Source organism: Heterodontus francisci, chromosome 3 (genome assembly GCF_036365525.1).
Source record: "Heterodontus francisci isolate sHetFra1 chromosome 3, sHetFra1.hap1, whole genome shotgun sequence".
Taxonomy (NCBI): Eukaryota; Metazoa; Chordata; class Chondrichthyes; order Heterodontiformes; family Heterodontidae; genus Heterodontus; species Heterodontus francisci.
In genome coordinates this window covers 69,806,276-69,828,469 of record NC_090373.1, presented here as the reverse complement: position 1 = coordinate 69,828,469, position 22,194 = coordinate 69,806,276, and the positions used below count along the sequence as shown (strand labels likewise).

General features: G+C 40.7%; 2 protein-coding genes across 6 annotated transcripts in view; one reads left to right on the top strand and one right to left on the bottom strand.

Moving 5' to 3' along the window:
- LOC137367091 (tudor domain-containing protein 6-like) overlaps window positions 1–5,920 on the top strand; it is a 38,677-nt gene extending 32,757 nt beyond the window's left edge. The window contains exon 6 of the mRNA XM_068028540.1: window positions 5,171–5,920. Within this exon, the coding sequence (XP_067884641.1) occupies window positions 5,171–5,643 (473 nt within the window). The 3' untranslated portion in view covers window positions 5,644–5,920. The remainder of the gene's footprint in view (window positions 1–5,170) is intronic.
- Window positions 5,921–11,736: 5,816 nt separating this feature from the next.
- The window catches only part of pla2g7 (phospholipase A2, group VII (platelet-activating factor acetylhydrolase, plasma)), a 161,194-nt gene continuing 150,736 nt past the window's right edge, over window positions 11,737–22,194 (bottom strand). For 4 of the 5 annotated variants that reach the window (XM_068022999.1, XM_068022989.1, XM_068023018.1 and 1 more), the window contains exons 10-11: window positions 19,427–19,575; window positions 11,738–18,556 (exon numbers count right to left, since the gene is read on the bottom strand). In XM_068022999.1, coding sequence (XP_067879100.1) covers window positions 18,444–18,556; window positions 19,427–19,575 — 262 coding nt within the window. In that variant the 3' untranslated portion in view covers window positions 11,738–18,443. Of the gene's footprint in view, window positions 18,557–19,426; window positions 19,576–22,194 lie in introns of all 5 variants that reach the window. The other variant, XM_068023027.1, reaches the window with a different exon arrangement.

Genomic DNA, 22,194 nt, shown 5'->3' with positions numbered 1-22,194 from the left:
ATGACTATAGTAAAGGTCAGGGAGTTGTGATCACTATCACCGAAATGCTCTCCCACCGAGAGATCTGCCACCTGGCCTGGTTCGTTGCCAAGCACCAAATCCAACATAGCCTCCCCTCTAGTCGGCCTATCTACATATTGAGTCAGGAAACCTTCCTGGACACACCTGACAAAATCTGCTCCATCCAAACTATTTGCACTAAGGAGGAAGTTGAAGTCACTCATGACAACAACCCTGTTACTTCTGCACCTTTCCAAAATCTGCCTCCCAATCTGTTCCTCCGTGTCTCTGTTGCTATTGGGGGCTCTATAGAAAACTTCCAATAAAGTGACTGCTCCTTTCCTGTTTCTGACTTCCACCCATACTGACTCGGTAGACAAACCCTCCTCGACGACCTCCCTTTCTGCAGCTGTGATACTATCCCTGATCAGCAATGCCACTCCCCCACCTCTTTTACCTCCCTCCCTACTCCTTTTGAAACATCTAAACCCCGGAACATCCAACATCCATTCCTGCCCCTGTGATATCCAAGTCTCCGTAATGGCCACAACATCGTAGTTCCAAGTACTGATCCATGCTCTAAGTTCATCACCCTTATTCCTGACACTTCTTGTGTTAAAATAGACACACTTCAACCCATCATACTGGCTGCAACTTTGCCCTGTCAACTGTCTAACCTTCCTCACAGACTCTCTGCACTCTGTATCTGCCTGTTCAACAGCTACCCCATCCACTGATCCGTAGCTCTGGTTCCCATCCCCCTGCCAAACTAGTTTAAACCCTCCCGAAGAGCTCTAGCAAACCTCCCGCCCAGGATATTGGTGCCCATCCAGTTCAGGTGCAACCCGTCCTTGTACAGGTCCCACCTTCCCCAGAAGGTATCCCAATGATCCACATATCTGAAGCCCTCCCTCCTACACCAGCTCTGTTCTTGTTTCCCTTGGTTGGGGAATAACCTCTGTCTACCCTGTCAAGCCCCTTCAGAATCATTTGTTTCAGTGAGATCATTTCTCATCTATTTGTTGGCAAGAATATATCTAGTTCCATTTTGAAACTCGTTGGGGATCTTGTTCCACCACCATTAGAGTAATTTGTTCCACTTACATGACACCACTTCTTTAATTTCTGTTTGCTTTTATTGCCCTTAATTTTAAATATGACCTTGTGCTTAAGTCCTGTACATGGCAGGAAAGCTAGCTTGGATCCACTTTGTCCAATTTGAGTTGTACCAATAGAACTAAGCAAATCTGATCATAACTATGACTGGTATGTTCCCATTACTGTGGAGTAAAGCAACATAATGATTTGAATCAAATTTCTCTCAGTATTAACTATCTCCTCCTTTGAAAAGGTGACAGAAACGCACATGCAAAAGACAGATAGCTGGTTCAGATGACAAGTTGGGGGTGGGGGGGTGGGTGCAGTCCTTGTAATTTGATTCTACTATCCAAGTAGTCATGAGGCAATGTGAGCCAACTGTATAAAGGCAAGATACTCAGACCACTTAGTGACTGTCACTTGAATCTGAGGAGGTATCCATGGCAGGCCTCAATTCATAGCTATATCTTTAGCAGGCCAGTTTTGTATAAAGTCCTACCTGGTAAATCTCATTTTACTGTTTCAAGTAGTTTTCTTTTTTAAAACTGCCAGTTCACCAAAAAGGTAAGTAATGTGTTATTTTTCTTCAGTTTTATTTTTAATTGTAGGAGGAAGAATCCTTTGTTTGCTGAAAAAAAAAGAAATGAGAATTAAATTGTATCTCATCCTTGTGCCGAGGTTTCATTCCTGGTCACTAACTAGGGGATTATTGCCAAGGGGTACGGTTTTTGGATGACCTCCACTCACCAGTTATAGAAGTTCTAGTCAGGAAGTCTCCCTTAGACAGAAAGTGGTGTTTGTTTCCTGGTTTTCACTTGTTCTTGCTTTGTAGCATATGTCTTATTTAGAAAATGTACTGATGTTTGTGGGATGATAGACATACTTTAAGTACTCTGCAGAAAAGAAGTTGCAATTCTGTTGTGACTATGAACAGGGTATACAAATGAGCTGAATTATGTTTGATCACCCTGAAATTTTACTGTTGGGAGGAAATTCTCTTTAAATGAATACTTTCCTCTGCAAGCGATTGTGTAGGTTGATAGTTGAAGATGTAATAGCACATTAGAAGAAATGACCCTGATGAGTGAGCTGTTTGTTTTTTCAGTGGTTACTGTTGCGAAATACAGCCGTTCCACTGTTTTATTCTTTCACACAGTTTTGTCCATTTTTGAGTCTGTTTTATTGGGGTTTGATTGTGCAACCCAGGAATATAGCAATAAAAATTCCTTTGTGATTTTGGACCAGATGTTTGTGTCTTTTGCGCAAGTATTTCTTCAACTTTTCCAAAGGCACATTGGTGAGTCAACATTTGAAAATAAATGAAGCATTATAATATTCATATCAGGTGGGTATACAAGAAAATCATCAGATTCAAAACTTGTCTTGTATAATACAAAAATCTTCTTTCTTTTGGGCCTCCTTATCTTGAGAGACAATGGATACGTGCCTGGAGGTGGTCAGTGGTTTGTGAAGCAGCGCCTGGAGTGGCTATAAAGGCCAATTCTAGAGTGACAGGCTCTTCCACAGGTGCTGCAGAGAAATTTGTTTGTCGGGGCTGTTGCACAGTTGGCTTTCCCCTTGCGCCTTTGTCTTTTTTTCCTGCCAACTACTAAGTCTCTTCGACTCGCCTCATTTTAGCCCTGTCTTTATGGCTGCCCGCCAGCTCTGGCGAATGCTGGCAACTGACTCCCACGACTTGTGACCAATGTCACAGGATTTCATGTCGCGTTTGCAGACGCCTTTATAGCGGAGACATGGCCGGCCGGTGGGTCTGATACCAGTGGCGAGCTCGCTGTACGACTGTACAATGTGTCTTTGGGGATCCTGCCATCTTCCATGCGGCTCTCATGGCCAAGCCATCTCAAGCGCCGCTGACTCAGTAGTGTGTACAAGCTGGGGATGTTGGCCGCTTCGAGGACTTCTGTGTTGGATAATGCATGCTATTCCACTTCAATGGGTCATGTCGCTTGACTTAACTGATTTCCCAACTCCTCTCCAGTACCCTGAACTTGTGCATGCAGAGAAGCTAAAGGCCATATTGCCTCTGCTGAAGTCAGTGATTTTTGCTTTATTTTCTGGCTATTTGCACTTGAAAGTAATTCAACCCAATGATGAGACATTTATTGATAATTGAGACAAGCTAATGGCTTATTTGCAGTCTGAGGAAATATCAAAGCTAGTTAAGATTAATACGACATAAACAATCAATTTTAGGATAAATTACATGAATATAACCATCCCACCATTAGTTGCTCCAACATTCTCCTGCATTGTTCAACACATTCACTGGGCCTCAAACGTATCTGACCTTGGGTGTATATATTCCCTGATACCTACATGGCCCAGTCTAGCCAACCCAGCTCAGGTTTGTCTGATCAAAGATGCCAAAAAAAATGCACATGCAATCTAATTTTTCTCTATTGGGCAGATGCCTTTTGTATCTATGAAGGAACAAATGTGCCAGATGAATTGATTTCAATTCCTACACCTATCTTGAACTCTCCTATGCCTTACTTTGGCCTCTACTTCACTGGATTGAGATTTTCTGTCTCTACTTTAAGCAACAACTTCATTTTCCCTAACATCTTGCAGGTTTTCATTTTTGAGTGCCTTAGTCCTGCTGTTAAGCACAGCAAGGCAGTGATTAGGAACAGTTTTTTACCCAGCTTGTGATCCTCTTCATGATTCCCAAAATGCTTGTGCTCAGTGTATTCCTGAAAAGCTCGTCTGGATCTTTCTGTAGAGTATGGAGCTTTGTATCTGATCTTTGGTTGTTTATGTAACAGTTTATAATTATCTATTCTGTGTGTATATGAATAAGATTGTGATTTGTTCTGCAGATTGAGTAGTCTGTGCTAGCTATATGACTTGTCAGTCATTTGAGGACCAACAACATATTCCTCTTGCTCCCAAACTACCTACCTCTGTCGTTACATGGCTTATTGTTTCATACTTGCACAAAGACAAACGTGCAGGGTAAACACACTTATGGACACGAAGACAGCAAAGGAGAGGTAGAGTCCCAAGCATGCAGAGTGTAAGGTGATACCGCAGACTAAGACAAACTAACAGGCATTAAGAGAGAACAATGTAGATGAGAAGAGACTGAGACTTGCACAAACTTTAGTGCAAAAGTCCTTGAGACCTGGGAATGCAATGTAGGAAGACCAGGCCTAATTAAGACAAATTTAGTGTAGAAGATCAGCAGAGACTTGCAGGAAGATTTAAAAGTAGTTCATGAACTATGATGAGATAACTAATGTCTGTTAAAATAAATTGATTCCATTGGCCTGCTTTTCTGCATTCTGGTCTGTTAGCTGAAGATAAGTGAAGCCTTACTTTATTTGTTTTAATCTGTTAGGGTCACAAGTTCTTCTTTAAATATTAAGAAACACAGCCTCTAGCTGTTCTCTCAATTGCACCCTCCCTAGTTGGGACAACTGTTCAGGTAACTGCACGGTGTTCAGTCCTCTCCCAGACCTTGATGTGGTGTAGTAATATCATAAACCACCACCAAACAACTATGAATGCAAAATACCATAATATGGTGGATTTCCCCCAGGCCTTAGATGACTACAGAGACCAAATCTACCTTGAGGGTGTAAGTTGACCTGAACGTGGGAATTAGGCCTGCTAGTAATTAGACATGCATCTGCACAACAAACTTGGAACCAAAACTATACTGTTTTGGTGCATTCGTTATTTATCATTTTTTGTTCATGGGTCCTTGCAGGGTATTCTGAGGTTGGTTGGTTAAATTTGTAACCCAATATATTGATCTTGCCCAGTGTGCTTTTCTAAGATAGCTTACGCAACTGTACCCAAGTAATTTGGGTTATGGGACTGAACAATTCATACTGGGATTTGACCAAAGACCAGTGTCCTCCTGCACTATATTGTTATCTACTTTGGAGTTTGTGGTAGTCTTTGGTGTCAATAGCTTTGGGATTACTACTCTAGCTGTGCCTGCTGTCCTGGAGCAATGATGCGATCAGCATAAATGCCTCTTCAGTAGCAAAGCAAAATTCTGACTTTTCCAATACCTTGAGTTGCTTATTTTTTTCTTTAATAGGATCACCCTTATTGATACTTCAGGCTGATAATGATGTAACTTGTGTGGAAGTTCAAAGTGAGAATGAACACCAGGGCAGTGGGTCAAGTTATCCAAATCCCAGTACTGATGTCTCCCAGAAGGAAGTTATTGGTTCTGAAGTTCTTTGTGAGAAAGAAGATGGTCAGATGCTGCATTCACATGTGGCAACAACTGCTGCTGTTCATAGTGTTGAATTAGATAAAGAACTATTGATCCATGGCGCCAGTATCAAGGTTACTGATGCTGTGTTACCTTCTACGAAATCCGAAGTTGCATTGTTTAAACATTTCATAGATCAAAACCAAAAACACCAACTGATGCCTTTTGCTACACTTCCAGCATCAGAAAAATTAAGCAAATTTGAAAATTTGTCAGACAAAAACGTGGAAACTAATAGCTGCATCACAGTAGAGGGCACATCTACAGCGGAATCTGTGGATTCCCTCCAATAGAGGTCATCGGAGGTTTTTGCTTTTTTAAAAAAAATATGGCTACAAATATTGGAAAATGAACATTTCATTTAGGCCCTTATATTGCCCAGCTGATTTTCAAGATAAATTGGAAAAGAATGCTGTAGTCTCTGTAATCCATACCCAAGCCCTAAAATACAGAAACTGCTCTAGTACAGTATATTTTGATCAGGTACCTAGAAGAGAGAGAAATGATAACATTTTTATTTTGGGAGGCTGCAGTATTTCAGTCTAAGGGAGGTTTATGTTTAGGATTCAAATGTGCACTCAATTGACTTAGCAAATTTGTCATGAAAATTCCTAAATTTCAGTGGAGTCGGGGGAGGGGATGGGTTTGGGGGGAGGTCTTATTAACAGGTATGTGACCTGTTACATAGAATTTGAATCTAAAGGTTACTGCTGGTACCAGTCAGTTAGAAAATGAACATGTTTCATCTGTAATGATGAACATACTTGAAGTTTGTAAAAATTGATAAACCTATTAAGCAAACATTATAGTGAATCTTGCTGAAACCTGATCAGTATGCAAGAATGTCAATGCCTTTGAATTGTTTCTGTATGTATATTACAGCCAAAAATGTAATCACCCATGGTTCCTGGAAAAAGTCCTTTCACAAACTCTAAATTATGGATTATAATGCAAGTCAACTACAACTAAGTCCAAGAACCAAACAGGATGTTTCCAAAAGTAGTAGTCATCAAAATACTTTTATGTATGCTGCAACCTGTTTAAAAATGTGTTCCATTGAAATGACAAATAAAAGCTTGTTTATGCAGACATTTTTGTGAAGGCTCATAAAATTTTAAAAAGTTGTCATAGCAAGGTTGTACTAAATCTATGGAAGTTGCTTTATGTTGTATTCTCTTTGTCGTCTCCATAATCTACTGTGAAATAGTCACGTCCTTGAAGACCAGATCACCTGAGTGTTTTCTCGTTTGTATTCATTTTCACTGACATTTGATGTGCAAGATCAGATTATAAATTGTTTTTCAGTTGTGCTTGACATTACTTGTCATGACTATACAAACCATATTAATACATTTGACCTTTCCATATGTTTTCCTAATCAGTTGTCACTCACTGTTCATGTCAAAGTTCTTTAATTCTAAATAATCCTTCCATTTTGTGATTTAAAATGATTGTTTTATTTAGTATATTATGTAATTCTGGTTTAAGCTTTACTTTTTTTTTTATTTTTGAATTACATCCATAGCACTGACTACTGGTATGAGAAGCATGGGTGGCTAAAGGAGTGGGCCTGTTTTATAGGCCAAGATGTTTTGGTCTAATAGCAGCAATGTTGGATTCCATAGTGTTTACTGCTCTGCTAGTAATGAGTATCAAGAATGAAGGGAGATTACCAATACCGAAGCAACAGTAGGATGGCTTTGGTGGTTTGCAATCAAATTAACTGCCAAGTGGCTCATTTCCTTCAGACACACCATTTGTAGATTGTGAGGCCTTGATGGTAACAATGCAAGTCAAAAATTCTAGTAAGATGGGCTATTTTCCATCTAAGTGTAACAGTGCATGTGATTACACAAGATTATTATGGTATGAGGCAGTTACAAAGTAAAACACTAGACATCTTTAGTAAATACTGAACAGTCAGTAAGTCACCCTTGCATCTTTTGTCCTTGTACTGTTGATATGTAAGCAGCAGTAGGTTCATGTAAAGAAAAAGGTGAAACTGCAACAGGCAATAGCCAGTTTATGGGCAAGGTATGTTTGACAAACTTGTGTGAGAAGGTAATTTAGAATTTTCTTGGCCTTGGCATAAGGGATTCAATTTAAATGAGTAACAGTTTCCTATTTTATATTAAAACAGAACAATTTACAACAGTAGGAGGCCATTCAACCTGTGCTATCTAAAAAGAGTTATTTTTTAAAATTGCACCTTCTAGCTTTTGGTCTGTAGCACTGTCGGTTATGGTATCTCCAACGCATACCCAAAATGCGATGAGGGCTTCTGCCTCTACCACCTTTTCAGGCAATGAGTTCCAAACCTCTCCACCCTCTGGGTGGAAAAACTACTCAACTCTCCTCTAATCCTACCACGAATTACTTTAAACCTACACTCCAGTAATTGACCACTTTGTTAACAGTAATGGGTGCTTCATAGCCATTATCTAGGCCCCTCAATTTTATACACCTCAATTAAATCTCTTCTCTGCCTCCTCCATTTCAAAAAAAAAAACCCTGCCCATCCAATCATACCTCATGGCTAAAATTTTCCATTCTTGACGACATCCCTGTGAATCTCTTCTGTATCCTCTCGAGTGTGATCATATTCTTCCTCTAATGCAATGGCCAAAACTGGATCGTGTGATAATTAGCAAGGATTTTAAATTAAGAATGGAGCATGTGGTGCTTGAATAAGAACAAAAGGAGTGGGAGTAGCCCATATGCCTCCTTGAGCCTGCTCTGCCTTTCAATCTAATCGTGGCTGATCTGCCTCAACTCTACTTTCCTGTTTGCTCCCCATATCCCATGATTCCCTGGGATATCAAAAATCTTAGCCTTTAATATATTCAATGATGAAGTATCCACAAACCTCTGAGATGGACAATTCCAAAGATTCTCAACCCTGTGAAGATATTTCTTATCTCGGTCCTAAATGATCAACCATTATCCTGAGACTGTGGCCTATTTGAGATTCCTCAGCTGGGGAAACGATCTCTGTCTGGCCTGTCAAGCCCCTTCAGAATCTTGTATATGTCAATGAGATATCTCATTCTTCTTTCCAGAGAGTATAGGCCCAATTTATTTACCCTCTTCATCATAGGATAACCCTTTTATCCCAGGAACCAATCTAGTGAACCATCATTGTACTGCCTCAAAGAAGAAGAAAATGCTTGATTAGAGAGTGGTGAAATTTGGGTATGGTAAACCATGAAATGTATAGATAAGTGGTATGGCTTCTCAGAGGAAACAGTTACTCACCATTCAGACAAGCTTCTATTAATGCCAATACATTCATTGATACATCCACAAGATGATGGGTAGCAAATCTTTGTTTGTGAAAGAGCAAAAGCTGAGTTGTAGATGAGGGATAGTGCTTATAACATAGCAGATAGGTTCATGGGCCCTGACTGGTGAAGAGTTGGTTGAGGAGGAGGTTTGAGAAGTTGACCTCCAAGGAGCACAGTGGGTGAGATGGTTGTTCAGGGCAAGTGTTGGGCTTGCTGGAGAACCAAAAACAGGTGCATCCTTAAGAATATCTAGGGAGATACAGAATGATACTGTGGGCCTATTTAAGAGGGGCTTGAATGTGGGATGATGAATGGAGAGAAGGGAAGCTTGGGAATAGTATAAGGGGGGTGGAAAAAGGGCCATTGACCAAATTCACATGCAAGTTCTATGCTTAGTTATTTTCTAGTGAAGGCAGTTTAAATTTTGTCTTGCAGCCATAACATTGCCCTTGAGATGTAGGAGGTTCTGTATAGCAATTTATACAATAGATGCAAGTATGTTGGATGATTCATATTGTAAATAAATCTCTCCTTTACCCCCACTTAAAGCAAATACACCAATGTTCCTACCACCATCTGGGTTTATGTTAGCCTGTAGTTTATGATGTTGTAAACAGACAATGAAGCATAAGCATTTGTTCACCCAGGGTATTGAGCATGCAAGATCTTTGATGCATCATTGACAAACTGCCTATGTGGTGAATGAAAGCCTTGAGTTTACAAACCATCCAGTTAACGACATGTACAGTAGATGTGAAGCCTACGAAATCCAAACTGTTGGGAGGAGTAAGGGCATAAAATAATTGGTTTCTCAGATGAGCCCATCCACACCCCTTATGGCCTTGGAGAAAGTTGTGATCCAAAAGAGTGCATCAGTCAGCTCTTCAATGCATAGTACATAGAAAGTAAAGTTCCACAGGGGTTCTACTGCTATAACATTGGAAGAGCTGCAGATACACCAGAAATATGGTGTTTACTGTTTTATTATAGTTCTGTGGCTCTTCCATTGAAGTTATGGCAACAAATCTCTGGAAATTCACCTCAGTCTAAATTACAGGATTAGAATGGCCTTATTGTGCAAAGAAATATATAAGTTGTAATACTTGTGATTCTCACTGCTGCAGCCAAAGGAGATTTGTGGCTCAAAGAACCCTTTTTACAAGTGTAACAAATGTTACTCTCGACAGTAGTTTAATCATCTCGTTCACTTCTTTATTTGGCCCAAACGATTGTTCCTACAGCTCTTCATTTTTGCATATTTTCTTCCCTGAAGGTCAGCCACCTACATTCCGAAGAAGGGTCACTGACCCGAAACGTTAACTCTGCTTCTCTCTCCACAGATGCTGCTAGACCTGCTGAGTATTTCCAGCGTTTCTTGTTTTTATTTCAGATTTCCAACATCTGCAGTATTTTGCTTTTACATTTGAACCCGAGTTTCTTGGTTTACTATAATGTATATTCTACATGTTAAATCTTAGTGATTTTCAAGAATGGTTCCAGAGATGAGGGACTTGATAGAAACATGGAACTTAGGAGTAGTAGTAGGCCATTTGGCCCTTCGAGCCTGCTCTGCCATTCAATAAGATCCTGGCTGACCTGTTTGTGCTCTCAACTCCACTTTCCTGTCTGCACTAACCACTCCCCAACCCTAACCGCTCCATAACACTAGACTTCCTTATCTATCAAAAAAACTAACTCAGCCTTGAATAACTTCAATAACCCAGCCTCTATTGCTTTCTGGGGAAGAGAATTCCATAGACTAACGCCACAAATTTCTCCTCATCTTTGTCTAAAAAGGAGACCATTTAAATTGTGTCCCCAAGTTCTAGTCTCCCCAACAAGAGGAAACATCTTCCCAATATCCGCTTATCAAGTCCCCTCAGGAGCTTGTATGTTTCAATAAGATCACCTCTCATTCTTCTAACTCCAGTGGGTATAGGCCCGACCTGGTCAGTCTTTGTCATTAGATAATCCCTTCATCCCCGCAGTTAGTTAAGTGAACCTTCTCTGAACTGCTTCAAATGCAATTATATCCTTTTTTTAAATGAGACCAAAACTTTACACAGCATTCCAGATGTGGTCTCACCAAGGTCCTGCACAGCTGCAGTAAAACTTCCCCACTTTTAAACTCTATCCCCCTTGCAATAAACACCAACATTCCATTTGCCTTCCTAATCACTTGTTGTGATTCATGTACCTAAGACAACCAGATCTCTCTATCACCGAATTCTGCGATCTCCGCTTAAATAGTATACAGCTTTTCTATTCTTCCTGCCGAAGTGGACAAGTTCACATTTTCTCACATTATACTGCATCTGCCAATTTTTTTGCCCATTCACTTAACCTATCTATATCACTTTGTAAACTCTTAACCTCTTGACAACTTGCCTTCCTTCCTATTTTGGTGTTATTGGCAAATTTAGCTACCATACCCGGGGTCCAGAGTAGCTAGAGAGAAACTGGTCCTTGACCCTTCTGCCAATGGGAACAAAGGACATACGTTTAAAATGATTGGCAAAAGTATCAAAGACAACATGAGGAAAATAATTTCTACGCAGCGAGTGGTTGTAATCTGGAATATGTTGCCGGAAAGGGTGGTGGGGCAGATTCAATCATGGCCTTCAAAAGGGAATTGGATAAGCACTTCAAGGGAAGGCATTTTCAGGGGAATGAGGAAACGACAGGGGTGTGGGACTAACTAAATTGCTCTTAAAGACTTGGCACGGGTTCAACAGTCCACTTGGCCGCCTCCTGTGCCCATTCTATGATTCTACGACTTCCAGAGCTGTGTGCTTGTTCCATTGTTGGGAAAATGCAGCTTAACTACAATTAACTAATTCTACAACTACCATTTCAAAACTTTGTTTACAAAAAAGTTAAAAAAAATTAGCCCTGTTTGTGACCATGCCTTTTTGCATGGAAGTAGACTTTTGTCCAAATTACTGATGGGGGAGATTTCAGTTTTTTCCATTGATAAATTGTTTCAAAACACTAAGATTTTAATTGTACTTTGTTATGAATTAGAAACTTTAAATAACCTTACAAAGAAAACATTGTACCTTTTGAAAGATAGAAGTTTAATTGAACAAGGCAGGAAAAAAAAAAGACTACATTTCAAAATCTTAAGTCAGAGTACTTACTAAAGAAAGTTGTATTTTATATAGCACCTTATGGCCTCAGGATGTCCCAAAGCACACTTAACTGACAAGACGATAAGTTTAATATGGCCTAGATTTTTTTCAAACATCACCTTGATTAACCTATTTAAAATGAAAGGGTTATCAGCATTATGATTGAAGAACTTCGACCAGTACATAGAAACTGTTATTATTGTTTTGACACTAATTTTAACTTTTTCATCATCAGTTGATAACATTCTCGCCAAAAAGCATTTACAACCTGTACGCATATGCAACATTTAACAGTCAAATGTTCCAATGGCTTCACGGAAGAGTTGTAAAAAAAATTGACACTAACTCACGTAAGGAGATATTAAGGCAGATTGCCAAAAGGTTGGTCATAGGAGTGTCTTAAAGGAGGGAAGAGAGGTTTAGGGAGGAATTCCAGACCTTAGGGCTGATGTCACAGCTACCAATGGTGGATTAAAATTGGGGATGTTCATGAGACCAGTATTGGTAGAGTGCAGATGTGTGTTGGGGGCTGTAGGAGATTAGAAATAGGGAGGGTGAGGCAATGGAGAGTATAGAAGATGAGGATGAGAATTTTAAAATCAAGGTGTTGCTTAACTGGGAGCCAGTGTAGGACAGAAAGCGTAGGTGATGGGTGAAAGGGGCTTGGTGAGAGTTAGGACATGGACGGCAGAATTTTGGATGACAAATTTACAGGGGGTAGAAAGTGGGAGACCAGCCAGGAGTGCATTGGAATAGTCATGTCTAGAGATAACAATGGCATGGATAAGGGTTTCAGCAGCTGATGAGCTAAAATAGGGATAGAGTCAGGCGATGTTATGGAGGAGGAAATAGGCAATCTCAGTGATGGTGCGGATATGTGTTCAGAAGCTCATCTTGGGGTCAAACATGACTCCAAGGTTGTGTACAGTCTGCTTCAGCCTCTGGCAGTTGTCTTGGAGAGGGATGGAATCGGGTGGCTAGGTAACTGAGTTTATGGTGGGGAATCAGACAATGGCTTTGGCCTTCCCAATATTTGGTTGGTGGTGTAAAGTTTTGCTCATCCTGTATTAGATGTTAGACAAGCAGTCTGACCAGAGACAGTGCAGAAGTTGAGGGAGGTGGTGGTGAGGTAGAGCTGGGTGTCATCAACATTCAGATGATGTCAGAGGGACAGTGTATGGAGACAAAATGTCCAGGGTGGAGGGGGAGGTGCAAGGATAGGTCCACCAGTACACCATAGGTAACTGGGAGTGGGAAGAAAACCTATTGTAGGTGACTCTCTGGCTACAATTGGATAGATGATAGAACTAGATGAGTACAGTCCTACCCAGCTGGGCAATAGTGAAGAGCTGTTGATGGATTGTGTTCTCAACTGTGTGAAAGGCTGTAGATAGGACAAGGAAGGCTGGTTTATCTTTGACAGTCAGTTAATTTGTGACTGCAGCTTTGACAGAGAGACACAGAGTATCAGCTAACCTGTGAGCCAATAAGGGAAGTTGGATGGTCAGCAGTTTAGTGGGAATCGAGCTGAAGGAGCAAGAGGTGGGTTTCATGGAGAAGATGATCTCAGAGGGTAAGAGGGGAGATAGAGAAACTAGAGAAAGATGCAAGTGTTACCTTTGCATTCCAGGATTGGCAGATGAGAGCAGGACCCGATCGTGCTTTGTGATCCAGCCAGATCTGGTGGTGAATGGCTAAATCGGTTTTCTGCCATATCTCTTAAGTCTGCATCCCTTGGACTTAAGGGAATCGAGAGGAGGGCTGTACTGGGGTAAAGGCCACTGAGAAAGTAATCGTTTTAATGGGGATTAGGGCAAAGGTAGAGGTGAGGGTGTGGTTGAGGAGATCAGTAGTGCAGAAATGTGAATGGAGGGGCAAAGGGTAGACAGCTGGGATTTGGAAAGTGCAGTTGTAAGTGAATTAGAAGAGAATTTTTCCTGGGGCAGACATAGAAGGAAGTAGAGTATATAGTGGGGGTGTGGGTGGAGAGTGACTTAAGGCCATCTGATCACTTCCTTATCTGACACGATTGGAGTAGCGAGGCCATGTGAGATGCCAAGACCAAGGGGGTGACTATGAATATGGGTGGGAGAGTGTAAGGGAAGATAGGTGGTCAGTGAACTCAGGAAAGAGAGCATAATGAATAGAGATGGAGTTTGAAGTCAGCGCAGGCAAGGAAACAATGAAGCTCTATGGGTGAGAATTTTTACAGTACTTTGGTAGGTAATAGAGAATGAAGATTTTAAATGAGGCAAGAGGGGTGGAACAAGGTGCGATGCTTAGGAGGAGGAGGAAGTGCCAAAGGACTGGGGGAACAGACTAAGGTGTGATTTGGTGATTGGAGATGCACTGCCACCATGACAGTCTACACAGGGCAAGTGGTGGAAGGCAGAATCTGGCAAGCAGGCTTCATTTAGGTGGAAGCTTTCTTTCGAGGCCATGATAATGTAATCATCCACAATAAGCTCATGGGCGGTGGTAACTGATCTGCTGACAGAGTCCACAAGGTCGATAATGGGAAGGGTGAGTTGGGACAGGAAGGCGATTAGAAAAGTTAGCACCCTGCAAACACGCAGGGCAGAAATGGCAAGTGAAGAGAATGGGGCAATTTGAGTTTCAGCTTGTGAAGAGGCAATGCTATTATATTTCACACCTTGGGGATGAATTTCCACAGGACTTTGCCTGATTGTTGTAACTGACAGGAGAACTCTAACCTCCACTACCCCTCCCCCTCCCCACACCAAACCAAACCAAAAAACTGTAACTGTTTTTTCAGTGTTTCTTTAAAGTTGTGGTAGACCCTTGTGGAAATTTGACCCTTTCCCTCCCACTTGAGCTGAAGTGCAGTGCTGACTCGAGCAGAAGGTTGCAACCTTTCCTAGACTAGTATTGAGCAGTTTGCCACCAATTGGAGAAGCTTTAAGAATTGAAGTTAAATAACTTGGGTAGCTCAAATGATTATAGAACAATTTGGTGAGCCATTTGTCATTACAAATATTGTTAGTTGGGGGCTAGTAAATTGACATAGAAAAGCCTGTTCTTCATATTTTGAAGCTTTGGCTTCTATTTAACAAAGTTAAACATGCAGTATAACTGCAGCTCTTCAGCCACATCATTGTTAAAGCTATCAGGAGGGTGCTGGGTGAGTTGTGACTGAGGAATAATTTACAGAATAATTAAAGTGAAAAAAAGAGAACTACTAAATTTTACTCAGCAAATCATAGTAACTCCATAGTGAACTCACTATAGTTTTATGCCGCCTGAGCTGCAATCTGGTGGAGTGGATTGACTGACTGACTGTTAAAGAATGTATCTGATTTTCATTCTATTCAAATCAGTGGAATGAAAATTGAGTGGGTAATTGGCTTCAATAGGTGGTGAAGGTGAAAATCTACCTTTGTATTACTAGACAAAGCGAGTATTTAGTCTCTACTGGAATAGAACCACCCAACACCCATTTTGCTTTCTCTCATGCTTCAAAAAACAGATGCAAGTGTGCTTTTACATTATTTTGGGTCCAGTACACCAGCTGCAGCCAACACAATTCTTGACTCTGGTAGTGAAAGACTCGCACCAGAAATGAGATTGCTATGAGTGCATTTAGAGCAAATGAGCTACAAACATATTGCTCTAATTTTAGACAAAACTCAAGACTGAATCAGACAAAGTGCTGATTAATTTGCACTTAAATATTGCTCTTACACACCTTGAGGAGGATACTAAACTGTGTGAGCTCAAAGAAACTAGATCTTGAAATTTGAAAGAAATTTTAGAAGATTTTTTAGGGATAGTTTTTGTTTCCATTAAACAATCTTGGCGCATAGCATATTTATAACCTGTTTGCACTTCAGGGACGGAATCGTAACCCGTATAGGTTGCCATGGACACTTTTTTGCAGTAGTAAGAAAGAAAGGCTAGTGGGTTAGTCACCTCAATAGTTATTGGAAAGTACCACTAATGTGCTTGGGAGGAGCTGGTTCTTGATTAAAAAACCTATTGAGAGCAGAAAATTGTTTCCATCTTTGTATCCTATCATTGTCACAGAATTGTAACATAAAAGCAATTCAGGGAAAATCTTCATAATACAATGTTTCCAAAAATCTACATTATACACTAATTCTGGTTTGAATAATCTTTTCTTAATAAAGAAGTTCTAACCATGGGTGAACTTTTAGAATCTTAGAACCATAGAAAAATTACAGCACAGAAGGATTCAGCCTATCGTGTTTATTAGTCGCCCAATCTAATTCCACCTTCCAGCACCTGGTCCATAGCCTTGCAGGTTACAGCACTTCAGCTGTATGTAGTATGTTTTAGAAGAATTGAGGGTTTCTACCTCCACCACCATTCCTGGCAGTGAATTCCAGACACCCCTCACCCTCTGGGTGAAAAAGTTTTTCCTCATGTGTTCTCTAATCCTTCTACCAATCACCTTAAATCTATGCCCCCTGGTAACTGACCTCTCTGCTAGGGGAAGCAGGTCCTTCCTGTCTACTCTATCTTGGCCCTCATAATTTTATACACCTCAATTAAGTCACCCCCCCAGTCTCCTCTGTTGTAAGGAAAACAACCTTAGCCTATCCAATCTTTCCTCATAGCTGCAACTTTCAAGCCCTGGCAACATTCTTGTAAATCTCCTCTGCACACTTTCCAGAGCAACTAGGTCCTTCCTGTAATGTGGCGACCAGAACTGTACACGATACTACAGCTGTGGCCGAACCAGCGTTTTATACAGTTCCAGCATTACATCCCTACTTTTGTATTCTATAATCTCGGCCAATAAAGGAAAGCATTCCATTTGCCTTCTTCACCACTCTATCTACCTCTCCTGCCACCTTCGGGGACCTGTGGGCATGCACTCCAAGATGTCTCACTTCTACCCCTCTCAATATACTCCCGTTCATTGTGTATTCTATCACTTTATTTGCCGTCCCCAAGCATTACCTCACACTTCTCCGGATTGAATTCCATTGGCCGCTTTTCCGCCCACTCAACCAAACCACTGATATCATTCTGGAGTCTACAGCCATCCTCTTCACTATCAACTACACGACCAATTTTTGTGTCATCAGCAAATTTCCCAATCATACTTCCCTCATATAAGTCCAAAACATTAATATATACCATAAGCAGCATGGGACCCAACATTGAGCCCCGTGGAATGCCAATAGAAACAGCTTTCCATTCACAAAAACATCCGTCGACTACTACCCTTTGCTTCCGGTCACTGAGCCAATTTTGGATCCAACCTGCCACATTCCCCTGTATCCCATGAGCTTTCATTTTACTGACCAGTCTGCCATGTTGGACCTTGTCAAATGTTTTACTAAAATCCATGTAGACCACATCCACTGCACTACCCTCATCAATTCTCCTTGATACTTCCTCAAAGAATTCAATTAAGTTAGTAAGACACGACCTTCCCTTAACAAATCCATGACTATCCCTGATCAGTCCATGCCTAACTAAGTGGCAGTTTATCCTGTCCCTCAGAATTGATTCTAATAATTTACCCACCACGGAGGTCCGACTGACCGGCCTATAATTATTTGGCCTATCCCTCGCACTCTTTTTTCAACAATGGTATAACATTCGCAGACCTCCAATCCTCGGGCACCTCGTCCATATCCAGTGAGGATTTGAAGATGATCCTCAGCGCATCCGTTATTACCTTCTTGGCTTCCTTTAACAACCTGGGATGCAATCCATCCGGTTCTGGTGAATTATCCACTTTCAAGGATGTCAGACCCTCTAGCACTTCCTCTCTCATTATCATATCTAATCATATCTAATATTTCACACTCTTCTTTTACTACAATGTCTGCATCATCCCTCTCCTTTGTGAAGACAGAGGCAAAAAACACATTAAGAACCCTGCCCACATCATCTGCATCCACGTGTAAGTTCCCTTGTACATCTCTGATAGGCCCTACCCTTTCCTTAATTATCCTGTTACTCTTAATGTACTGATAAAACATCTTTGGGTTTTCCATGATTTTACCTGCCAATATTTTTTCGTGTCCTCTCTTTGCTTTTCTAATTTCCTCTTTTTACTTCACCCCTGCACTTTCTATACTCTAGGCTTTCTAAAGTATTAATTTTTTTGTTATCGTTATAAGCTTTCTTTTTCTGCTTCAACATACCCTGTAAGCCTCTAGATAATCAGAGGGCTCTAGATTTGGCCGTACTATCCTTTATCTTTGTGGGGTCATGCCCACACTGTGCCTGTAGAATCTCGCTTTTACCTTCACTGTAACAGTAGGGCTAGTAAAAGAAATATGTAAGTCTAACAGCTTTAAACAGTTGAGTGTAATGTCAAAATACCAAATGTAATAATTCACACCCTTAAAAGCTCAGTATAATACTGTTCACTTTTTTAAAAAGATGCAACCGTTAAGGTTACTGCAACTTGAAGCTCACTGTTTTATAGTCCTGGAAGAATATTAGATGTGTAACTTGAATGTTGTAGTCTTCATCCAAAAGATGCATGCATCTACATACAAGCAACAGAAATATTAATGGAGGTAAATTGTATGGCTGATGACATTTATGAGCCTATTAGAATTTGAGTTTAAAAATAAGGCAAATGTTCTGCACGATGACGAATATTCACTGCAGATAAATCTGTTCACACTAATATTTATTTTTATTTTACTGCAGTACACTCAACATCGACAGTCATTGCTTGGGTTCAGAGTTCGATAAAGGCAGAGGAATATTTGTGCCTGGTATAATGTGTTCTCCTTTCCCATCAATAAGAGGGTCCCATTGATCAAAATCTTTCTCTAGACCTGAAAAGTAAAATATCCAGATTAATCGCAAAATAATTGAATTCCTTCATGTAGCAGGGAAGCTTTCTTCCTGTCAGTGGGAAATGCTTTTTTTTAGCACTTCGAGTGGGAAGCTGCCCTTTCCAGAGGTGTTTCTCCTAAGTTCTGAAATACTTATTATACATACTTCATAATGTGTGTGTCATTGAACTTTGTTACTGATTTTAAAGATGAATAGTCATTAAATATTTTGCATCTTTAACAAAACTCTTTGATGGAAATGCCAGTGTGTTTAATACTTTAAGGGTTTTAAAAAGTGCAATTTCATACAAGAACATTCCACAATGACTGCACATCAGAGAGGGCGGCACAGTGGTGCAGTGGTTAGTACCGCAGCCTCACAGCTTCAGCGACCCGGGTTCAATTCTGGGCACTGTCTGTGTGGAGTTTGCAAGTTCTCCCTGTGTCTGCGTGGGTTTTCTCCGGGTGCTCCGGTTTCCTCCCACAGCCAAAAGACTTGCAGGTTGGTAGGTAAATTGGCCATTATAAATTGCCCTTAGTATAGGTAGATGATTGGGAAATATAGGGACAGGTGGGGATGTGGTAGGAATATGGGATTAGTGTAGGATTAGTATAAATGGGTGGTTGATGGTCGGCACAGACTCGGTGGGCCGAAGGGCCTGTTTCAGTGCTGTATCTCTAAACTAAACTAAACATTGTAAAAATGAAAGAAAACCTGTATTTCAGTGGATTGCATCAATCTGACCATTACTACGGTGTTGCCTCCCCACTATCTCTATAAAATGACTCCCTGGTATTTCTGGTACCTGGAATTAGAAAATTTAATTATTAGTTACATATTCCAACAATAAATACATTTTATTTACTTACCCAAGTGTCTTTGCATGAACGCTAAAGAAGCTTTGTTGCAAATATCAATAGCTATTTGGGGATCAATCGTCCCTTTCAATCGAAATATCTTTCCAAGAAAAGAACCAGTCAAAAATGTAAAATCAGGGAAGCTCTGATGTACCGTTCCCCTATGAAGAACCAAGCAAAAGGAATAAAACTTCAAGGCAGTGAATTAAGTTCTAAATTAAATTCTTTCTGCGGTCCATGTACAAACCAAGCTATCTTTGAGAAAATAGCTATGTTTGCAAATGACTATTATGGTTACCAAATTTGAGTTCAAAATGTACAAATATAGGATTTTAGGATTACAGCAGTACATAATACTGTCCAATGTTTTATTTAAAAATCAAATACGGTTGTGTTAGTGACTTGATAGTGTTGGTTGAACATGAGTACAACCCTTGATGAACATTAGCTAAGTTAATAATATTTGTCCCTTTCTATCTTGGCCTTTACCAATACTCCACAACATATAGCAAACTACTTCACATTCAAATAAATAATGAAAATTATTGGTAAAAAATAAAAATATTTCTTTAGGCTTCCATAAAGAAATTTTGAGGCACAATATGAAACCCATGATTGGAAAATATTGCAGGGAAACCATATTACAAACTATTCAGCTGCAGAGCAAATGATCATTCTAAAATGGACCTGACTTAGAGATGTGGAATATTGATTTTCTGCCAGTAGGTATAGTAGTGGCTTTATAAATACTAGAACATGTTTTGTTAAGCCATGGAGAATGCAGTCATTGCTGTAGAGTTTAGCAATGGCATCTTAGGTAACTGGAGATTCCTGCTGCAGCATTTGATGGATCATGAAATATTAAAAATAAAACTATGAATTTTTCTTTAAAAAATTTGCTCAAAACAAACCTGCCCTCCAGGTTAAAGGCCTGCTCGGGTCGGGAAAAAAAACCCGACCGAACCACAGGGGGCCTGACCCAGCCCGAGTTCTTCCGATTTTGCCTCGACCCGAGCCGACCATCCCTATACTTACCTGCCTGACACCGAGCCTGCAGCGCATGTGTAGTGACGTCACTGGCTCACTGCGCAGACTCAGTTTCGTCCTGGACTACCAGCTCAGGTAAGTTTTTTAAAATTTTAATACTTACCAGCAAAACACTTACCGTGTGTGTCCGACCCGAGCCCGAAAGCCGGATCTGGAAGATGGGCCCGACCCGGACCCGAACCCGAACCCAACACATGCTGTTGGGTTTGGGTCGGGTAGCAGGCCTTTACTTCAGGTACTGATATCGTCAGGTTTTCTCATGGACAGATTCTGCTCGCAGGGTAACATGCAAGATTTGAGATGGAAGCAAATGGAGACAGAGATGTGGGTTGAAAGGTTTGTGACAGTAAAGCAATTCTTCTAAGGTGCGTTACCAACACTTTCAGTAGTTTCAATAAGTGTTCTTATACCAATCACAGAAATATTTACAATGTATATAATGGATTATAACTTGATCATTGAAAATGTTTTCATCACAAGTAGCCATTGTGAAAAAAGATCAGAAAGTTAATCCTAAAATCTGCATTTTTTTGTGTTAATTTTGACATGTAGGATCTGCCAGTAAGACCTTATTTATTCCCCATCCTTGGTTGCCTTGAGAAGGCAGTGGTGGGCCTTGTTCTTGAACCACTGAGTCCTTGTAGTAATGGAATGAATGCGCAACGATGGGAGTTAACAAACTTCAAGCAACATTTCAAGTTGCAAGGAACTGAGTTGTGGACAGGTGGAACAGACTTTTAGCTAAAGAAGTCAATGCTGTAGTGAGAAAGACATTTTAAAAATGCTAGGTAAATCCATAATTCACAGCAGGATTGATAATTATTAGGATTAGTAGACAAAATAACACAAAGATGAGAAGAGGTCTAGGATATAGGATTGATAAATAATCTGGAGTTCTGCTTGATTTAATTTAGATTAGATTAGAGATACAGCACTGAAACAGGCCCTTCGGCCCACTGAGTCTGTGCCGAACATCAACCACCCATTTATACTAATCCTATATTCCTACCAAACATCCCCACCTGTCCCTATATTTCCCTACCACCTACCTATACTAGTGACAATTTATAATGGCCAATTTACCTGTCAAGCTGCAAGTCTTTTGGCTTGTGGGAGGAAACCCACGCAGACACAGGGAGAACTTGCAAACTCCACACAGGCAGTACCCGGAATCGAACCCGGGTCCCTGGAGCTGTGAGGCTGCAGTGCTAACCACTGCGCCACTGTGCCGCCCTGTGAGGGGGAAGAGACTGCCTTGTGACTCACTACAAGGCCTTTCTTCAGGACATGAAATGGATTGCTTCCATGAAGAATCATGTTTTACATGGCCTATGGAGCAAATGGGTCAAGGATCTTCCAAATGATACCTTATGATTTCACATTTTGTTATTTTTAACACTTCAGTGGTGTGAACAGTTGCATTAAAGCAGGATTGTCCAACATATGGCCCGTGGGCCAGAATCCAGCCTGCAGATGTAAACTGGACCAGGGCTGTTCCTCCCCAGGGGTCCGTGACTGAAGATGAGAAATTCCACATTGTTAGACTGGCTTTTAAAATAGATTGCAAATCAGTTTCACAACTGGGCTGGTAAGATGGGCAGAGCAGTGGCAAATGGAATTTAATCCTGAGAAGTGTGAAGTGATGCATTTTGGGAGGACTAACAAGGCAAGGGAATATACAATGGGTGGTAGGACCCTAGGAAGTACAGAGGGTCAGATGGACCTTGGTGTAC